This window comes from Solanum stenotomum, chromosome 2 (genome assembly GCF_019186545.1).
Source record: "Solanum stenotomum isolate F172 chromosome 2, ASM1918654v1, whole genome shotgun sequence".
Classification (NCBI taxonomy): Eukaryota; Viridiplantae; Streptophyta; class Magnoliopsida; order Solanales; family Solanaceae; genus Solanum; species Solanum stenotomum.
Window position 1 is genome coordinate 73,009,555 of NC_064283.1, and position 21,515 is coordinate 73,031,069.

Sequence of the window (21,515 nt, forward strand, 5' to 3'; positions counted from 1 at the left end):
CCCCCCCCCCCCCCCCTTTTTAACGTGTTTGGCCATGAAAATAAGAATCAGTTCCGCACGTGAGGGATGTGTTGAGATTATAATTAAGTCAATATAATATGCTCTATCTAACAAGTTACACATTTAGATGAGACAGTAACACACTGAACACAATATACATAACTCAAACTCAATTTTATTAAGAATGCCTAATATATATATTACCTGCATTTTTGAGAATTTGGAGTAGATTGACCTTTTCCTTAAGAGCAAGAGCTGCTTGGAAATAAGAATGCATGTCCAACATTGAAAGGGAACATGTACCATGTTTCTTCCATTCATGAGACCAAAACCTAGTTCCATTATTTGATGGACAAGATAATGTTGGCCAATTCTTTTGCATACTACTTATCAGGTCCGAGATCTGTATTATAAGTTGTAATTCGTCTCACGTCAATATAATTAAAAATAATGTATTTTTAATTCAAATTTCGAAAAACGAAAAGTATCATGTAAATTCTTAAACTTACTTGTGTTTCATCATAACGAACATTCTTATTACAACTTTTTGGATATGATCCATTGAAGTAATTTGGCCATAGTCCATGAATACCAAAATCTTCTTCTGGTTTACCATTTGTAGGGTAACAACATTTTATCTTGCTGTCACATGATGCTGGATTCCACTATTTAATATGGAACAGTAAAGAAATATAAGAATATGATTGTTAACTTTCAAAAGTATAAAATAAAATGAATAGGACTTATGGATCATCAACACACCAGCTAAGAAAAAGTACATAATGAATACACCTTTCAATTTTTTGAATTAATCAAGAATGGATAATGATGAAGACGAATATAAACTAGTGTGTTTGGTAAAACAGGAGTCATTTTACTGAAAAATATTTGTCTAAAAATGATTTTCAATTTTTTAATTAAATGAATTTTTGAATCTAATTCAATTACAAAAGTTAACTCTTATGGTGAAATACATAATGAAGTTCAAAAAAGCTTCACATGCAAATTAAATACACTCAAAAAAAATTGAAGAACATTCAACATCTACTGTATATATACATAAAATGTAATTTAAACTATATCCCTGAACCCTTACTAGCTAGCTCCGCCCCTGATTAGAAGTTTCAACTACTTATAAATTACATACCTGTTGAGTAAAGTAGAAGAAATCAAAATCTTGAGCATGTAATAACGTTACACATTGGAAAATAATGAGATTGATCAAGACAGCATTAATGGATCTCATGTTTACTTAATTGTTTTGTGTAAATTTGTGTTATGGATGAGACTTAATATAAACCGCGAAAGTATGGAGTATAATAGTTTAAATATGCCAGTTTGTTCCCACGTTATGGCAACGTGGACAATATATTAATTTAATTAAACTATATAAAATTTAAATCATGTAAGTAATAAAAAAATAATATTTTTAATATATGCTATAGTGGGAATTAGTGGAGCTATTCAAAATAGGGCAGCGGCATGCCATGTTCCATTTTTTAAAAAAAGAACTTTATTACTATTATTTTTAGATGATTTTGATGCTCCATTCTTGTAAATAAATAAATTAAAATCTTTAGAAGATAGGGGGTCAGACTTTGAATAAGTTGTATACGTATCTTATTGGGAGAATTCAAGATCTATATAGTTAGAATAATTTAAAATGATATCTCAATATTTCTGATACACGAAAAAGGTTTATTAATGACAATATTACATAAAAGTTCCATAAATGAAATCTACACTTCTACCTTCCAAATACTTGCTAAAACTTCATACAATCTTGTTGACTCTTTTTTTTCATATAAATCTTGAATTAAATCTTAGTTCTTGCGAGAATTTCTATTGTTCGTGTAAAATTAATGACTAGCAAAACCAATAAAGTAAACTTTAACAATATTATTTTATTTTTTATCTTGTGGTCATTTGAAAATATGATCGCTAACTCGCACCCTTACTAAATAAAAACTAAATAACCCTAGTAAAATCGTCCATATGTTCATTTATAGTCGTAGAATATAACCACTAATCCTAGTTGGATTTGACCTTAACTTGTAAAAATAAATTCGCTAAACCCTTGGTGTATATATGCCTCTCTTTGCATCGCGAAACTTGAGATCTGCACCGCTTAATCTAACGTGAAGCGTAAACAAATTATTGAGTTCGTGTGAAGCAATCTTATTAGTCAGGATTTCGGATGTGTATCGTTGATAAAACAAATAACGATAAATCACATGGGTTCCTCATTGGAATATTCTAATTAAACTTCACGTGGCCAGCAAACAATTATTGATCATATACAAAATATTTTTGTTTTAACAAAAAAATGCATTCAAATAAAAGCAATTTTCCACAATTGACCACGTTTGGTTCACAAAAATTAAGGAAAAAGAATTATACGAAAAATATTATAAAATATAATTTATATCAATATGATAATATATATATATAGATTGTTACAAGTAAACAAAAACTGAGGGAGTACTTCATTGGTCCATTTTTTTAAATTCACTATTGATTTGACACCTTCCTTATATCACTCTTTGAATATACTTTTTATTAACTTAACACACTTTTTAAGAATCAATAAATAAAATAATAATTTTATTATATCGTCTTTTGAATATGATCCCTGATTTCAAAATAATTGTCATGTTTCGCTTTGCAAGAGTCAATTTGATTATTTTAAAAGCTAAATTTAACTACATTAGATTGATATTTTAAAATTAAAATTAAGATAATAAAAAACTAAACGAAAATTACTATAAATTATTTGGATAGTTAATTAAACTTCACGTGGCCAGCTAACACTATGATTCAGACACAAAATATTTTAATTTAAATTAAACAGTGCATTCAAATAAAAGAAACAGCCCATAGTCTACCACGTTTGGTTCACAAATCGAGGAAAGCAATACTCTCTCCATTCACAATATTTGTTCATCTAGAATTTTATATTCCCTTAAAAAATAATAATTAATATAAATATTTTATCAAATTATTGTATTAACTAATGTATATTTTTAGATTTTGAAAAATAATAATCAATATTAAGGATAAAATAGAAAAAAAATAATTATCTTTTCTGATATGTTAAAACTTAAAAGTATCAAGTAAACGTGAATTTATTTTTAAAATAGTAGAGAAGTAAAAAGTGAATGGATCGTTCACTTATTCTTTTACACCCATTTAAAAAAATTATAAATAAAAATATAATTTTATTAATTTACTCCTTAAAGATTTTTTCTTTTAAAATTTACAAACAAGTGTCTATATCTTCAAAAAGAATTAATATGGACTAGTGTAAATTGACAAGTTATTAATTTGAATTTATTTATTACTGTAAACAATTAATATGAAACGGAGGAAATTTGCTAGTAAATTTTATCCAGTTAACTATACCTACTCATAGTTGTGATTAGTGTTTTAAAAAATGGAAACGGAAACCAAAGATGTTTTATGCCGCACGGGGCGAGACGTATGCCAAGTGTATATATATGGGCCAATTTGTATAATTTTCCAGTCTCACCAGAAAATAAAATAAGCAAATATGAAATCCATCTACTTTATTTTAGTCAATCTCTTTATCTCCCAGTGTATATTGTCATCACAAGTTCAGAGTTTTGATTTCTTCTACTTTGTTCAGCAGGTATGCAGTGAGTATATATATTTGAATGTGATATTTAAAAATTATAGGTTCATGTATTTTAGGCAGAGAGGTGGATTTATAGTTTGATCAATTTAATTTGTGTCAAAATGAAGTATTGAATTCAGATGAACCTACATATTATATAGTGACATTCGTCCTTGATTTCAAACTCCTCTTCTATATCATTAGCACTCACATTTTCTTATCAGTTCCCGTTTGGTCATAGATTATGAAGTTGAAATTCAAAAATTTGAGTGTATGAAATTGTGATTTTTTTGAAAGTTTGTGAGCAGAAGTCAAATTTGAAAATATTTGAAGATAAGATCAAATCAAATATGATCAAATTTTATAGTCAAATAGATATTTAAATATAAATTTTCAAAATCTATATCAAACGCTAACTAATATATATGTTTATTTTATGATCAGTGGCTACCAGCATTATGTGACAAGAAAGCAGCATGTTGTTACCCAACTACTGGAAAACCAGCACTAGATTTTGGGATTCATGGACTCTGGCCAGTTTACAATAATCACACATTTCCATCCAACTGTAATGGGAATTCTCCTTTTGATGAAAATCAAGTAAGTTTTAGCAGATGTCTCGAGTTCAAGTCCCTCTAGATACATAGTCAGTTTTATTAGGGAACACTTTAGCCCCTAATATGAGATTTACTCTTATATGAATATCAGACCCCGTATGAGAATAGAAAAAAAAAAACAAATAAAGATATTGTATCTACCTATTTAGCTTTGGATTTAATGTACTTAACATGATAAACAACTTATGTTGTTAAGTTGTACTCCCTTGCTTTCAATTTGCTTGACTTATCTGACTTGACACGAAGCTTTAAAAAAATAAAAAAAACTTTTAAATCTCATGGTCTAAAATTAAAGATATGTCAAATGTACCAAAATAATCTATAATCTTAAACATACCATAGTCGAAAGTTGAAATTAAAAAATTACTAAAACTCGATTTTGTACATTGTTATAGATCTTGGACTTGATGAGTGATATGCAGAAGGATTGGCCAACATTAGCTTGTCCAAAAAACAATGGAAAAAAGTTTTGGGCCCATGAATGGAATAAACATGGTACATGTTCCCTTTCTATGTTGGACATGCATTCATATTTCCAAGTTACACTTGCTCTTAAGGAAAAAGTGAATCTACTTCAAGTTCTCAAGAATGCAGGTACTAACATCTGTTTAATCGATGACGAAACTAGAAATTTATATAAGTGAATTAACATAAAATAACTTTTGAATCTCCTTTATTTATCGCGCTATTCAGTTGAATCCCCTTCCGTTATTAAGTTCAACATCTACCTCAAATTCAAACTTTGTGTAGTTATTTTTTGGCATAATACATAAACATGACCCTTAACTTGGCGTCAACCGGCAACTATGACCTTTAACTTTGGGTATGCACAAGTAGACACTTAAACTTGTATAAAATTGAACAAATAAACACATTCGTCCTAAATGGCACCCTCCCTACATGGATATTTTGTGTCCTATGTGTATTATGTCATGTAGGACACATGTGTCTACTTCTTCAGTTTTATACAAGTTTAAGTGCTTACTTGCGCACACACAAAGTTGGAGGTCATAGTTGTCCGCTGAAGCTAAGTTAAGGGTCATATTTATGTATTATGCCTTATTTTTTTGTTAAACTTGATGTTTTACGAGATGTAAAATAATGCCAGGAATTCGACCTGATGGAAGATCTTATGGCATGAAAGCAATTAAGGAACCTATAAAGAATGAAATTGGACATGATGTTGTTATAGAGTGCAACAATGATGTGTTTGGGAATAATCAACTTTTCCAAGTTTATATTTGCGTTGATAAAACTGGATCGGACCTTATTGAGTGCCCGATGATACTCAAAAGGAAATGTGATGAAAACATTGTATTTGCTGACTTCGGATCTGATACTGAGGGATCTTCCATTTCTTTATAATGTATGTACTCAAAGCGCTCTCTTTAACCAATCAACCAAGACAGATGGAATGAAAGAAAGAAAAAGTTGCTCCGCAGCTCAACCAGAAGAAGATAGACCCGCCACTATAGATGTGTCAATCCCTAGGCTTGGCCAAAGACATACCCGGCATACTAAGACTAAGATGAATCATCTCAGTTCCTCAACAAGCCTAGTCCCTAAATCCCTAAACTAAATAGGACGCTTATAATCGTGATCATGCCGCATCAGCTCTTTCGGTAGTAGGCGCGACTCAGTAGAATGAGAGGTTGATCAAGAAAATTGTAATAAAATGCATTCAACTTTGTTAAATAGAAGTTCATATATGTTGACTAAACAACATGAAACATGGAAAACATGTAATCAATTGTTAATCAGTTACAACCATGAGTCGATTAATCCAAACTTGCGTCATACCTTTTGAAACATTTTGTCACACCCCCAAAGGGGTTAGACTTGGCTGGCACCCGATACCTCAAAACCCCCACTGATCGAATCAATATTAAGTATCTTTTATCCTTTTTATAATGGCAACATGTATATACTATACTTTGTGGAATTTTACTGAATATATATGTTATTGTTTATGCATATATCAATCGACTATAGAGGTACACACAAAACAAGGAGGTTCCTAATGGTGGAAAGTAAAGGCAAGAACAAAACCAACAATAAGGAGGGGATTGAAATTTTAATAGAAAGGAATACAAATTCAATGAGTCCATGAATAATATCTAGTGTTACCATTTTATTATATTAATGTCATTTAATTAGTTATTTATCATACATTATTGAGGGGTTAATGCGCAATAGTCAGGTCTAGGAGAGCTATCCCCTATATAATTAATTAAGAAAATAAAATTTAAAGTATTTGCACAAGATGGGAGAGTATTCGTGCTTATAATGCTTTTATAATATCATTGACTAATCAGTAATTTTTAAACAAATACTTTAATGAAACTTATTCAGTATATATTTATATATATATATACTGATTTAGTATCAATTAAGCGAAATTATCAACCTTAATAACAACAATACAATATATAATACTGAGTATCAGTTAAGCGAAAATTAGTTGGAATATATAATGTAATTATTTAGTGGGTATGAATTATATATATATTCTTTTTATGAATATTTGCTTAGTTTCCCCTCTTTAATTAATTCGAACACCATGATCATAAAAATAAAATAAAAATTGAAATTATAATTTCAAAATTGATTATATGAAAGCATATTTTTCTCTAAAAGCAATACCCAAAATTGGCGGCCCATCTAAAAACGGCAAACCCAACTAGCTAAAAACCCAAATTCATTTCCTTTTTATCTTCTCGTCTTCTCAGCTGAGGTGCGCCTTCTTCACCAGCAGGAATAATTTCTGGTAAGTTTGCCTTTTTCATGCTTATGTTTTTGTTTTTCTGTAGCGATTTTTACTAAGAGTGGTTCAAAATTGGAAGAAGTAAACACATGAACTAATCGAACTGGTTCGACAACAATTTTAACCATGTATGAACAGTATAATTTTCCGTCAAAGGAGGCTCGGATGAAGCCCTGACCCCTAAATGATGCTAAAGAACTATAAAACACATCTTTTTGTGCTGAAGAGTATGATTTCATTGCAATTATGTAGATGGATAACTGATAAGAGCTTATTATTTCCAAGGAGTGGTTATTGTAGTATCTGGAAATGAGGCTTGGTAGTTGTTGTATCTGGACAGTGGATAGAGGTTACAACTTCAATTTGAACCTCTATTTATTGACCTCATTTTCAGTTTTTGGCGAAGAGCGACGTTTTCTGAGCAAAACTATCTGGTTTCAATTAGTTAGTTGTGTAAAGAGACATTTATTATTAGTAGTGATGACTGAAATCTCCTGTACCTTAGCCGGTCTGTCGTCCCTAGTTGATGCACAAGTTTCAAGCTTGGGGAGTATGGGCCTACCTCTCTAGCTAGATGCAGGGTTTGAATTAGTGACCTGCGACTACCACACATCACCAGTTGTACTTTCGTTACCATTTAACCAAAGTCCTGCGGAAATAAGAAATGTCTGTTGTAGATGTTCTCTTTTAGCTGGAAATGTCAGTATGCCTGAAAGCGTTTGGGTAGTTTCTATTCAGTTGACCTGGCTATGCTGATTATGAAGTTAGATATTTTTAGGGTTCTCTGGTGGTTGGTAGCTGCTACCTGTTGGACACATAGAAGTATAATTTTTGATAGTTGAAAAACTAGCATGTGGCATAACTGGTGCAATGATCTTAGTTCTTAAAGGAAGAGACTATTTTGATTGTTTTGTTATCATATTAGTAGTTTATGAGTCACGATTGATGCATCTGCTGTTTGGGCATTTGGTGATTCACTAGTTTTCATGTATAGTTGGAGAAAATATGGGATGAAATATCTTCACACCGTCCTTACTGAAAGGAACAGAGTTTGGCTAAGAATTTCCTGGAGGAAAACTGGGGATGTTAAGTTTTTAATAATTCCAAGTCAGGGGAATGTTAAAGAAGTAATTAGGTAAAATTTACAAGTCTCGTGTCTTTTTCTTTTTAAAAGTTTCAAATGATTAATGATTCAAAATCTCCTTAAAATTTTCATATCTTGTTGGTAATTGCCAAACAACAACAACAGCATACCCAGTGTAATTCTACAAGTGGGGTTTGGGGATGGTAGAGTGGATGTAGACCTTAGCCCTACCTTGAGAGGTAGAGAGCTTGTTTCTTGTAGACCTTTTGCTCAAGGAAAAGTATATCTAAGCAGACACTAAAAGAGCATGACAAAGCATCCTGAAATAAAGAATAATAACTACAACAAAATAGTGTGATAATCGAAGTACAAGAGATTGTAGTCAGTAACAAAAGACAAGAAACTAAAAAGAAATACTACAACTACTAGTAAGGAAGGATAAGCTATAAAACTCTCTATTACCTACTAACCCTCTACCCGAATCTGTGTCCTTGGTCAACTGCCTATCTAAGGTCATGTCCTCAGTAATTCCCAAACATTTTGATAAAGTAAGACATTTATTGCTAATCATTCATAGGATACAAACTGTATAATTCATAATTGACTCCTAATGAAAGTGAGGAATTTAAAAAATCCAGAGGTGATTCACATTATTTACATCCGAATACTTTTCCCAATTGTGTCGATTGAAAAGACGTCTAGCTTTCAAAGGAGGGACTGAGGTTGTTTCTCCTTCAAAAATCTCATATTCCTTTTTCTTCAAATTGTTCAAAAAGTAAAGCTGCGAATGGACTGCTACGGCTTTGTCTTTTCCTTCTGAACTTTCCAAAGTCTGACTGCTAAGACTTCGTTTATATCATTAGGTGTGACTACACGCAAGCCAAAAAGGTTCAGGAACGTAATCCACGCTTACTTTGTTACATTGCAATGCTGAAAAGGTGTCTGCGCTTTCATATTCATACTGAGAGAGGTAGTATGCACTGCATATTTGAAATTTCACCTCATTAGATTGTCCTGTTTAAGACAAGCCTCATAAGTCTGAATCCATGTGAACTGGTTACCTGTATTGGGTGTTTGTTCTCCAAATGATTTTCCAAGGTCAGTTATCAATTATATTGTCACCTGACTCACCTCTCACGAGCACTTGATACAAATCTCTCACTGTGAATTCTCCCTTTGTGTGACCCCATCTTACCCGGTCCTCCTTTTAATGGTTAATGTTTATCTTCTCCAGTCTATTTAACAGGTCCAATATCTGATCAATTTCCCATTTAAAGCAATTCCTTCTCAATCTAATATTCCAGCCACTGTTTCCCCTCATTTTTGCTACCGCTGCCTCTGGTGATTGGTTAAACCGGAAAATAAGAGGAAATTCTTCTCTGAGAGGGCTGCTCCAACACCAACTATCCTGCCAGAACTTTAATTTTTCCCATCTCCCACTTCAAAGCATATAATTCCTGAACTAACACATGCATGAACTTATGGAAGATGTTGCAGACGATAAGAACTTATTTTGGGAAGGTGATGGTGGGGTTGCCGGATGGGTGTAGTGGAAGGGAAAAAAACACTTGGGAGTAGTTTCTCATGGGTGCTTGGATTGTTGAATTACGTAGAGGCTGGTTATTGCTATCTCATTACCTAAAAATTGCTCTCAATGGAGCCTGGAGGGTTCATAATTTTACATCCAGAGACTCTGTGGTGATTATTATTACAGGTCCTGGAGCCCTCAAAACATGAGAAGGTTGCCATACTTTCTCAGTCTAACGCATTAGATTTTCTTTATTGATTGAATCATTTATAAGCTTAACATTACAACTTGGTTCTTTTTTGTGGTTAAAAGCACAAGTTATCATTTCACCCTCATTTGCTAGATCCAAAGGTTTAATATTGCCCACGTTCTAATTTAACTTTCCTTGTGGAAGCCTTGGTCCCTTACTCTGCAACATTACTGTACAAGTGAAAGGTCTCCATGTGTGTGAGAGTAATTTCAAAGTCGTCCTTAACTCATTAGTTACTAGAAACAGGAGAAAAAGAATTATAGTAATATTCAACTTATTTCTTAATGACATTGCAAGTGTGAAGGCTTATTTTTTGACAATTGCATCTTTGTCTGGTGCAGGTTTTCATCTTCAGAATATGAAGGTCATTAGTTATAACCGCATCATTAATCCCAGTTTTTTGCTCATAAATCATGAGTTGCCTTCCAACACGTTCCATCGACCCCGGTTAATATCCACTTCAGCTCCAAGTATTTCAAGTTTCGATATGAAGAAAAAGGACTTGATGATGAGATTACCGTGCTGCTTTACTACGAGAGCTGCTCTTTCATCTTCAGTGAAGACAGACACTTACAGTGGAAGTAAGAAACAAAAGAGCTCATCTTTCTACACTCATCCTAGTTTATTAGAGATGAAGAATGAGAAGGCAGCCAACCGTGTACGTGTTTATGAATTCTTGAGAGGCATTGGCATTGTACCTGATGAGCTCGATGGATTAGAGCTTCCTGTGACTGTGGAGGTCATGAGAGAACGTGTGGACTTTCTTCACAAATTGGGACTCACAATTGAAGATATTAACAACTATCCTCTTGTTCTGGGATGCAGTGTGAAGAAAAACATGATTCCTGTGCTTGATTATCTGGGCAAACTGGGTGTTAGAAAATCCACCTTGACAGACTTTTTGCGGCGGTACCCACAAGTTCTACATGCAAGTGTGGTGGTAGACCTTGCTCCAGTTGTGAAATATCTTCAAGGCATGGATATTAAACCAAATGATATTCCGCGAGTACTGGAGAAATATCCTGAAGTGTTGGGGTTCAAGCTTGAGGGCACAATGAGTACATCAGTTGCTTATTTAGTAGGAATTGGAGTGGCAAGAAGAGAAATTGGTGGGCTTCTGACTAGATATCCTGAGATATTAGGGATGCGAGTAGGTCGGGTAATTAAGCCATTTGTAGAATATCTGGAAGTCTTGGGAATTCCGAGGCTAGCTGTGGCTAGATTGATTGAGAAGCATCCTCACATTCTTGGGTTTGGACTACAAGAAAGGGTAAAACCAAACATTCAATCCCTTTTGCAGTTTCATGTGAGGGAAGCCACACTTCCTTCAGTAATTGCACAATATCCTGAGATCTTAGGAATCGACATGGAGGCAAAGCTTTCAAGTCAACAAGAATTTCTCAATTCAATAATTGAATCTACTCGTGAAGATTTTGGGCGAGTTATTGAAAAGATGCCACAGATTATCAGTCTCAGTAAAGCACCTGTAGTGAAGCATGTTGATTTCCTCAAGGGATGTGGTTTTTCCTCAGAACAAGTGAGAGAAATGGTCGTGGGATGTCCCCAGGTACTTGCTCTAAATCTCGACATTATGAAGCAGAGTTTTGAGTATTTCAAAACCACAATGGCAAGGCCTTTGGAAGATTTGGTTGCTTTCCCTGCTTTCTTCACTTATGGTCTGGAGTCCACAATAAAACCAAGACATAAAAAGATCGCTGAGAAGGGCTTAAAATGTTCCCTGGCATGGCTTCTTAATTGTTCTGATGAGAAATTTGATCAGCGGATGAGTTACGACATTATTGACATGAAAGAAATGGAAGTAGGTGAATCATCCTTCGATATGAATACTCTACTGGAGCCCAGAAATGATGAATCAGCCTCTGATTACGACGATGATTACAGTGAAGACGACAATGTATAGACTACTCAAGTGGATGTTCTGTTCACCCCCCAGAGTATGTAAATGCTAACTATTTCAAATTTTCTGAGTTTTCAATGGCCATGAAGGTGGCCAATGGAGTTTATCGAACTGAATATAGAAAGGGGGATATAATTGATTGTTGATTGGTCCGAATTTCTGAAATGAATCTTAGAAGTTAGAACCTTAGTAGTACGACAACAGTATTCCACTACCAAGCAGGTTGCACAATTTTACATCTTCTGTTCAAAATCTTAAAGAGAAAGATGCTAATAAGAAAATTCTTGTAACTATAAATATCTTCAACAACGCACCCAAGGGTGTGACCTAGTGGTCAATGAAGTTAAATGTCAGAGATTGCCTCCTCTTCTAGGGTCACTCTCTTCATTTATTCAATGCCTTGGAAGAAGAGGAGCGGCAAACAGAGAGAGCACTTGGCATTGGCTCATTTCATGCTACGATGATGTCTCTGTGGTTGAGAATTCCGAGGTCTCAGGTTCAAAATCTGTCCTAGCCTTGGTGGAAATTGTTATCTGGTACCTGTTGCTGGTGGGAGGTGACAGGTATTCTGTGGAATTAGTTGAGGTGCACGAAAGTTTGCCTGGACATCACGGCCATAAAAAAAAAATATACATCTACAACATGTTCTTATTGATCCTTAATCCTCAATTTGTTTAGTTACAAATGTACTTGTTTATTTGTATTCAATCTATCCTATGGGAATGCAACCTGAAAACGTTTTTGCATAATTGCTATGTTGCTTGGATGGTGAACACCCTTTACTTCCAACCTTAAGGTTTTGAGCTCGAGTCACCTAGAGGACACCCCTTACTTCCAACCTCAAGGTTTTGAGCTCGAGTCACCTAGAGAGTAAAAAGGTGGGAGCTCTCCTTGGGGAGGGGTTAAATAAAGAGAAGGTACATTTTGTTTTTCTTGAACCAATCGAAAAAACTCCTATTGGCTATTGCATTTGAATTGAAAAAATAGTGTTCCCATTTTTCTCGACGAATTTTAGCTTGCAATTACGTTCTTTGGTTGATACAAGTTTATGTTAAAAATAGTGAACACACAACTATAAAATCTTGAATTCACCATTGACTATAACCTTCATATTGCTTGCTTTTCTAATAAACATGATTTGAAGTGATATATAATTAAGAAGGAAAAAGAAAAAGAGGATTCAATTAGTAAGCCCTCTAATTTTGACCTACTCCATTAGTCTTTTTTTTTATTTTGGCTGACTTCACATTATTAATCAAATGGTCAGCCTAAAATTATAAATCAATGAATTTCTTGTATTTTAAAGAGCAAACACATCTCGTACCTAATCCAAAATCAACCAAAACTACTCAAGTTCGGAGCCAAAAAGGCCATTTTTTTCTCAAAAAATGCAAAAAGGGCCACTTAATTTTCGAATTAACTAAAACAGACATATCACTCATCCTTGATAACCTAATTCAAATGATGTTGTATTAACTTGTTGTAACATATTAAATTACATATTAATAACGTCAAAATTATGCATTGTCAGCGTATATAACTTCAAATTGTTTTTCGAAAGAATGTTGTTAAAGTACGTACCACAGAGAAAGTAGAGCAGGTAAAGAGTCTACAAAGCTGAGTGCATATCTTAGCCACTTCAACAACGATCATAATTATATTTCAGCAAATCCACATCAACCACTTCCTATTGCTGAAAATTACTAAAAAAAATAAAAAAAAAATCCAAACATGCCTTAGTATTTGATAATATAAATTGATGATCAATCTAAAATCACTTATAACAAGCTAAAAATACAAATTATATAGAAAAATTTCAGTGAAGAGAGAAACTTGAGCCATCGAAAAACGAATGATGAAGGCTGTATCAATTGAATCTGGAGAAGCATCAAAGGCTATAGGTCATGGTGTGAACAGAGGACTCTCTGTATTTGATCTTGTTCTTCGTATCGTCGCGATTGTTGGTACCTTAGCAGGAGCTGTGGCAATGGGAACTGCTGAACAAACTCTTCCTTTTGCCACACAACTTGTGCAATTTTCAGCTCAATATGATGATTTTGACTCATTTAAGTAAGTCCATCTATAGAACTACACATTTCTTTATTTTGAATGATACAATCTCAAAACTACAAGTTTCAAAAGTCTTTCCTTCTTAAACTCCGTGTCAGGTCAGACTACATCATATAATTAAAACGGAGGGAGTATATATACTATGAAAGTACAATTTCATGAAGGTTTATTCATCTTTTTGTTTTCTTGACATAGGTTGTTCGTGATTGTGAATGCAATAGTATGTGCATATCTTGCTCTTTCTCTGCCATTTTCCATCTTTCATATTATGAGGAGCAGAGCAGGAAAAAGTCGGATTTTGCTCATCTTCCTTGACGCGGTAATGTAGATTGAGTTCTTCTTTATACAGTCAAATCTCTTTATAGCAACGTTGTTTATCAATATATTTGTTGACTGCTATAGTGAAATGTTATTATGGAGAACATACAATATAACAAAATAACATACTCAATGTAATCGATAGGGTAAGGTGTGTATACAAATTGTATCCCTACCTCGTGGAGATAGAGAGGTTTTTTCTGAAAGATGTTTAGCTCAAGTAACTCGTAACAAAGCAATGTTAAAAATAACATACATAATAACGAAACCATTACATAACATTCAGAAAAGAGCACAGTAACAACTTCAAAATAATGTGATAACTGAACTTATTAGTTTCACACAAAATTGGTTGTTACATAAAAATATAAAAATATTGTTACAGAGAAGTCTGACTGTACTGTTTCATTATAACTTGTGGTTGATTAGGCCTTGAAAAAGTGTATTATTATAACTATCATGAAAATTAGATCATTTTTATCCCTAATTCATAATTTTCTTGTTAAATTTTGAAGATAATGCTGGTTCTTCTCACATCTGGAGCGTCTGCAGCAACTGCCATTGTGTATTTAGCACATACTGGGAACACTTCTGCAAACTGGTTTTCAGTTTGTCAACAGTATACCGATTTCTGCCAACGATCTGCTGGCTCTCTCATCAGCTCATTTGGCGCGATTGTGTGTCTTGTTCTCCTAATCATTTTCTCATCTGTCGCGATATCTAGGCGATAAATCGATGCTGTTTATACATTGGCTTGTTAGCCTTTTATATATAGTTTGTCTATCTGTTGTGTTTGATATTTGACTAAAGTTTCATGCTTTGGATTGTGTTTGCAATTTACTGCCAGACAGTGTCTGTTACTTATATCAATATATATTGTGTCTGTTAGTTTTCAAATTGGAGTTCAAAAAATGATTCAATTCCTCAATTTACTCATCAATGGGAAGTTTAAGCCTCAAAATGAGAAAAAGCTCAATATATTTCCTTTTTGGGTTAAAGATTCAAGTTACCTATTTTTTAACATTGATATTGTCAAAAAATTTATGTATGGAATGCTCAATCATCTTTTTATATATTAAGAAGAAATAATAGCCACATGTGACAGAAGGTGAGAAGAGAACACCTTATTCTGTTCAATAGAAATATTATTGTAGCTAAACTAAGAACTTCTCTTTGCTTGTTGAACTATATCAAGTTATTGTTAACATATGACGTTGCAAGAAAAGAAAATTGTGTACTATTGCGCGTGAAATCAATGTGATGAACCTCTTGATTTTAAAAAAATTGACGGTAGTTTCATCACTTTTGGTCCGCCATCAAACTTGTCTTTTTAAAATCAAAATCGAGAGGTTCATCACGTTCAGTGATGAAAATACAAACCTCAAACAACTTTTGCAACCACTTAACCACTACACTAAACCTTCAACTGATGTCAAGAAGTGTCAACACTTGTATATAAATATTCATTAAATCAAATTTTGACCTATATATACAATATAATTTTCCGACGAAGGGATGTTGCTTGACACCCCTTGCCCTAGGGTATCTCCGTCCCTGATCACGTCGATTCCACGTACAATAATATAAAAAAATTATTTTCTTGCAACGTCATATGTCAACAAAATTGATATGGTTCAACAAGCAAAGGTAAGTTCTTAGTTTAACTCCAATAATATTTCTACTGAATAAAATAAAGTGTCCTTCTCACTTCTCTCTCATAGAATTATTATTTCTACTAAATATATAAAAGGACTATTGGACATTCCATACATAAAATTGTGAACAAAATTTATGTTGAAAAATAGACAAAAGTTTGGGAAAGGACCAAAAGTGTACTAATATTGCAAACATGAAAAACTATTAATGCTCCATGTAAAACACAAATATGGTTTTGACAAGAGACTATTTTGAGTTTTTTCTCAACAAAAACCATAATTTCCCATTATGAATTTCACATTTTGATGGTAAAATCCAAATGTAATCAATTTTTCAAAACAAGTTTAGAATCATTAACTAAATCCAATACACCAACTCTTCTGCCCAAAAGTAGGGGCGACTCCATGTCTTTAAAAATAATGTATTCGCCTTAGGCCTCAAAAGTTTGAGGGACCCCTTTTCACTTAAAAATACAATCATTTTAAGTTTTTTTTTCTCTAAAATAATAATAATAAAGTGTCTTTAAATTTATTTGTCTTACTTTGTTTTAGTTCGTTTCTAAATATTAAAGAATATTTCTTTCTTTTCAATCAATTTTTAAATTTAACTTTACACATGACATGTTTAAGACTACAAAATTAAAATATATGTTGGTATATATATCTAATTTAGTTTAAGATCATAAGATTTAAAAATCTTTTTTATTGTTTTAATTTCACGTCAAGTCAAAATCAAACAAAAGATTAAAACGGATGGAGTGTTATTTTAAAAATAAAGTAAATTTTTTCATTAAAAAGAAAAAAAAAACTTTACATCTCAAAAATAATTTTAAATATACTTATAATTATGTATCATGTAGCTTAAAGTCCCAAAAATAGAGTGAATTTAAGTATACTAACAAATACCTTAAATGATGAAGAGATAGAAGCATCATGAAATTTCGCGTTAAAATGCATGGTGTATGAGAGAGATAAATAAGTCATTCTTATTTACTTGAATCGCTTTGGGGAGAAGCACTAAAAATTACTGTTTATATATTAAACAGAGTTCCAAGTAAAGCAGTAACCAAGACCCCGTAGGTTATATATGTTGTTTATCTCCAAAAAACATGATTTTGACATGGGATTAGAAGATGATCCTATAATTGTTAGCCAAGTAAAATTATGTCAAGACTTTGCTAAATGAATCGAAGCCATGAAAAATGAGATGAAATCAATGAAAGATAATGACGTTTGGGATCTGGTCGAGTTACCATAATAACGAAACTGATTGATGTAAATAGATTTTTAAAACCAAACGTGATTCAAAAGGTAATATCGAAAGATATAAAGCACATCTAGTTGCTATCACCCAAAAGGAAGGCATAGATTTTAAGGAGAAAGTTTCGCTATTCTTTTAGAATCATTATGACACTTGTAGCTCATTATGACTTAGAGCTACATTAAATGGACGTAAAGACTGCATTTCTCAATGGAGACAATGAAGAAACAATATACATATTGCAACCATAAACCTCTGAGTCTCAAAATTAATGCACATTGTATGTAAACTTAAGAAGTTCATATATGGTTTGAAACAAAAATCATGTCAATGGTACCGAAAGTTTGATCAGGTGATAACCTCTTTTGATTTTAAGGAAAATATCATTGATCAATGCATATATCTCAAGTTTAGTGGGATCAAATATAATTTATTATTCTTATGCTATATGTTGATGGCATTCTACTGGCAAGCACTAATATAGGTTTATTGCATGAAATCGAGAAATTTCTATTCAATAAATTTGAAATGAAAATTCTTGATAAGACGTCATTTGTTTTGGGTATAGAGATCCATCAAGACGTCATATGGTGCTAAGTAGATTTGGCATGCAAAGTTGTGCTGCAGGAGTCATGACCTAGAGCGTCATGAGTGACACCACACTCATGCAAAGTATTAAATAGTATTTAATAGTAAGAATAAAATAGACAGATCAGGATAAATTATCTCTTAATTTTCTAAACCGAACAAATATTGTTGGATAACTATTTTTAGTATAGTAAATAAGTAAAGATGAATTATGAAGTATTATAATGATCATCTATTTATAGTAAGGACGACATATAAATAGCAACGAAAGAGAGTATATCATAGTGAAGAATACTCCAAAAATATCAACGTCATATAGATGAAGATATACTCATTTATTAATCTTTTTGATAAGCCATGCATAGACCACACTCCTTTAGCCACTCATCGTGGCCATCACCTTCATTTTTTTGTCAATTATAAACGTCCACCTTTAATTTTCCCAATCACCTTTCATATTTATGCTCTTGTCATCCATAATTTTTGTATTGTGATAAGGATGGTGCGTTTCTATTATTTTACTTGCAAATTATTCTTATCGATTCAAGTGGCGATTACTATAAATATTTTCTATGGTTGAAGTTTAAATCCTTGTCTCTTTTATTTTTTTTGTCCTAATACATTGATGGTTAGACTAGATTTATATTCTTTTCCTTTAGTTTTTTTTGTGGTTGAAAGAAAAGATAAAGTCTCTTGCATCATCTAAGAAAGAAATGATCTTATTTATGTGATTTATGTGATGCGATTTGAATTTTAAATACCAAAATATATGTTTATATGATTTTTAATAAATTTTGAATTATTAATTATTTGACTTATAATATTTTTAAATTTTTCAATATATATATAAATTTTATTTTTATTTTTATTTCTATTATATAGGTTAAACTAGAATAATTTAACACTGGAAATTCAAAGTATCAAATATATTGAGACATAATATATGACAAGAGATTGAGGATTTACTGTCATTTATAAATTAATTAATAATTAATATATCGTTATTATTGTAATCATTATTATGTTTGAAGACATCATTATTTCTCTTCTGTGTGGAGTTTATCCTAACAAATTAAGGATTATCTCTATTAGTTTTTTTTTCCAATCTTAGGATTAATAATGTTTTTACTTATTTTTCAGTGTAATGTGAATTAATATAGTATTCAGGTGCTTGAGCAAATCTCACTTTTCGCTTATCTCTATTAGTTCGATAATGTTATTTCAACGCGGATTAGGTAGTCTAACGAATAATTTCCAATTTTACCAATTATAAATTATAATTTTTTAAAGAAAAATCAAGTATAGGAAAAAGTGAAGAATGAGGTTAACTTGGAGAGTAAAGTCAAGCTTATGCACCCACTAAATTGACAATTTATTTGCTAAATATAGAAATGAAAGGTAGACCTTTGTAAAATATTAGTATTACAATTTCAGAACCAAATTAATTATTTGTCAAACAAGTGCTAGAAAATAAAATTCTGTATTAATACAACAATCCTTTTTACCCCTACAGTACCATGACCTTTAAATTACATATATATGTTATTGTTGATGAGATATTAGTAGTCCACGACTGATCAACTTGTTTTGGATTGAGGCATAGTAATTATTGTTGTCGAAATATTTAATCGCCGTGCACCGCCTTCTCACTGAAATTGAAAGGATGGATTCACAAAAATTGGCTGTTTGAAGAAGCTATTAGAGTTATTTTGTGACACTTCCCCTAGTTGAAATATCTCCATGGCTTGATGAGGCCCAACATATCCATTGGTCATTAATGTATTATTTTGGCTTATAGTATTGTATGAATTATTGTCATCAAATAGTTGTGAAATTGACCCAAAATAATCCATTTCTAATAAATGAGATAGTGAACAAGTCCTTGGTAGTTTCAATGTTTGTTGTCCATTAGAAGCCACAACTTCAATAGGATTAATAACACTCATTATTTGAGATTGTTGTGTGTCTTCTTCAACTTTCAACATCTCTATAGCTCTTCCCAAATTCTTCTTTTTATAAATTCTACAAAGCACCCAATCATCCAACTGAAAAATCACCAACAAGAAAGTAAGTATTAGTCATGACAAAAAAATATGAATAGTAGAAATGATTTAACTTATATTCACGAACTAGCTATAGAAAGTTACATGCCATATTTTTCAATATAGTATATACGAATTATACATATAATTACTTTTTAAATGATTTGATTAACGTACAATAGTTAAACTATACACTATGACAAAAATAAAAATTAGCGACAGTCAAATTTTATAGTTAAACAAAACTAGAAACTTATCATAAAAATCAATTAGCTATGAGTAATTTATCGATGAATTAGTGACAAACACTATGAGAAGCGAATTTTTTTTGCTATAGAACAAATTTTTCTACTTAATTCCCACTGAACCAGCTCACTGAAAAAAACATATGGTGGGAATCAAATTTACGTTGAAATATACTTAAAATATCCACTAAACATTTTTTATTTTCTCATTGAATATTCAATCAAAATATTTGCGAAAAATAGTGTTGCAAAGAATTTGAATCTTACCCTCATGGATCCATTTGGCCTAGTAATTGGTTGAGTCCTTGATTCACTCAATCTATATTCATGCATGATCCAATCAGTCTTGATACCTTTAGGTGGTTTTCCTTTATAAAACACAAGAGCTTTTTTAATACCAACATATTTTGTTCCACTATATATAGCTTTATCTGTGCCTGTGGCTTTCCAATAACCAGACACAGCTGCCCTATTTGGCCTAACACCATTTGGATATTTTCTATCACGAGGGGTGAAGAAATACCATTCTTTTTCTCCAAATTCAGCTTTTTCTACGTTAAAAAAAAATAAAAAAAATCAATATTAATTCATAAAATAATTATTTGAATTAAAACGCGATTATATATGTATATAGACTAACCAGGCAATTCCCATGGATCGAACTTATAGACATCAACTTCGGGGATGATTGAAGATGGACAAGGCCTTGATGTAGCTTGATTTCGAAGATAATATATGATTAATTCCTCATCTGTTGGATGAAACCTAAATCCAGGAGGAAGGTGATTGGAATTATTTTTACCAATCATTTTTTACAAAAAAATTTATATGAATTTTTGTGGAATAGAACAAAGGTTTTATAAAAAAAATAAAATTGTATAAGCTAAGAAAAGTATGATAAAGTGGGGTTGATGGAGGGGAATTTGATTCTATGTAAGAGGGAAATAATAATATTGAGAAGTGAGAGGAATTAATTGAAATGTTTGAAAGGGGAAGGTTGGCCAATTTATTCTTGAGGATTTTTTGTTTTGTTGCTAATCTTGTTGCATGACATGGGGTTTGATAATTGGCTGCTTTTGACTTAACATGTCCTAGTATTTTGGTTTTTTGGTTTTCCACCTGGTGTCCGAAGCTCATATTGGAGCCTCGACTAAATTTGGATTGCGCACTGCAGGGTTCATTTGGGAGGTGATGCTCCTAATAGGATTTTTTTCATACCTAAGACTTGAACCCGAGACTTCTAATTAGGGGTGAAGCAGTCTCATTATTGTGCGCACCACAGACCATGTTGATAACATTTCCTAGTATTATGAGTATAGCAAACTATACTTGAAGATTAGGTATATTACTTTAATTAATTTATTCCTTCAATGGATAACATGTCTATTATGAGTATGAGGTAGGGGTTGGATGAAGTACTTAGTTCTTATCTTTTTCTTTTTGTTGTTTGTGCTACTTTAACAAATTTTCATTCCATGGCTAGCTAGCTTTTTCCAATTTTGAGTATCAAAAACAAAATAAATAAGTAAATTTCCTTGCAA

At 32.2% G+C, this 21,515-nt stretch overlaps 5 protein-coding genes across 6 annotated transcripts in view; 3 read left to right on the plus strand and 2 right to left on the minus strand.

The window, feature by feature from the left end:
* Positions 1-1,285, minus strand: part of LOC125854338 (intracellular ribonuclease LX-like) — a 2,321-nt gene extending 1,036 nt beyond the window's left edge. Inside the window, exons 1-3 of the mRNA XM_049533854.1 lie at positions 1,148-1,285; positions 510-665; positions 205-403 (exon numbers count right to left, since the gene is read on the minus strand). Of these exons, the coding sequence (XP_049389811.1) occupies positions 205-403; positions 510-665; positions 1,148-1,246 (454 nt within the window). The 5' untranslated portion in view covers positions 1,247-1,285. The remainder of the gene's footprint in view (positions 1-204; positions 404-509; positions 666-1,147) is intronic.
* A 2,240-nt stretch (positions 1,286-3,525) lies between these two features.
* LOC125854339 (ribonuclease 1-like) lies at positions 3,526-5,623 on the plus strand. The gene is made up of 4 exons (XM_049533855.1): positions 3,526-3,649; positions 4,079-4,234; positions 4,647-4,845; positions 5,360-5,623. The coding sequence occupies exons 1-4, from the start codon at positions 3,551-3,553 to the stop codon at positions 5,614-5,616; spliced, it is 711 nt and encodes a 236-aa protein (XP_049389812.1). The 5' UTR covers positions 3,526-3,550; the 3' UTR covers positions 5,617-5,623.
* A 1,272-nt stretch (positions 5,624-6,895) lies between these two features.
* On the plus strand, positions 6,896-11,984 carry LOC125854322 (transcription termination factor MTERF4, chloroplastic). 2 transcript variants are annotated; one of them, XM_049533838.1, is made up of 2 exons: positions 6,896-7,018; positions 10,219-11,984. In XM_049533838.1, the coding sequence occupies exon 2, from the start codon at positions 10,236-10,238 to the stop codon at positions 11,796-11,798; it is 1,563 nt and encodes a 520-aa protein (XP_049389795.1). In that variant the 5' UTR covers positions 6,896-7,018; positions 10,219-10,235; the 3' UTR covers positions 11,799-11,984. The 2 variants fall into 2 exon arrangements, with proteins under 2 accessions (XP_049389795.1, XP_049389794.1); XM_049533837.1 differs by lacking the exon at positions 6,896-7,018 and adding an exon at positions 8,968-9,069.
* A 1,599-nt stretch (positions 11,985-13,583) lies between these two features.
* LOC125854343 (casparian strip membrane protein 2-like) lies at positions 13,584-14,928 on the plus strand. The gene is made up of 3 exons (XM_049533859.1): positions 13,584-13,865; positions 14,061-14,184; positions 14,699-14,928. The coding sequence occupies exons 1-3, from the start codon at positions 13,648-13,650 to the stop codon at positions 14,912-14,914; spliced, it is 558 nt and encodes a 185-aa protein (XP_049389816.1). The 5' UTR covers positions 13,584-13,647; the 3' UTR covers positions 14,915-14,928.
* A 4,147-nt stretch (positions 14,929-19,075) lies between these two features.
* LOC125854337 (NAC domain-containing protein 2) lies at positions 19,076-20,929 on the minus strand. The gene is made up of 3 exons (XM_049533853.1): positions 20,615-20,929; positions 20,242-20,525; positions 19,076-19,732 (listed from the first exon to the last, which is right to left on the minus strand). The coding sequence occupies exons 1-3, from the start codon at positions 20,781-20,783 to the stop codon at positions 19,334-19,336; spliced, it is 852 nt and encodes a 283-aa protein (XP_049389810.1). The 5' UTR covers positions 20,784-20,929; the 3' UTR covers positions 19,076-19,333.
* Between the last annotated feature and the right edge of the window lie 586 nt (positions 20,930-21,515).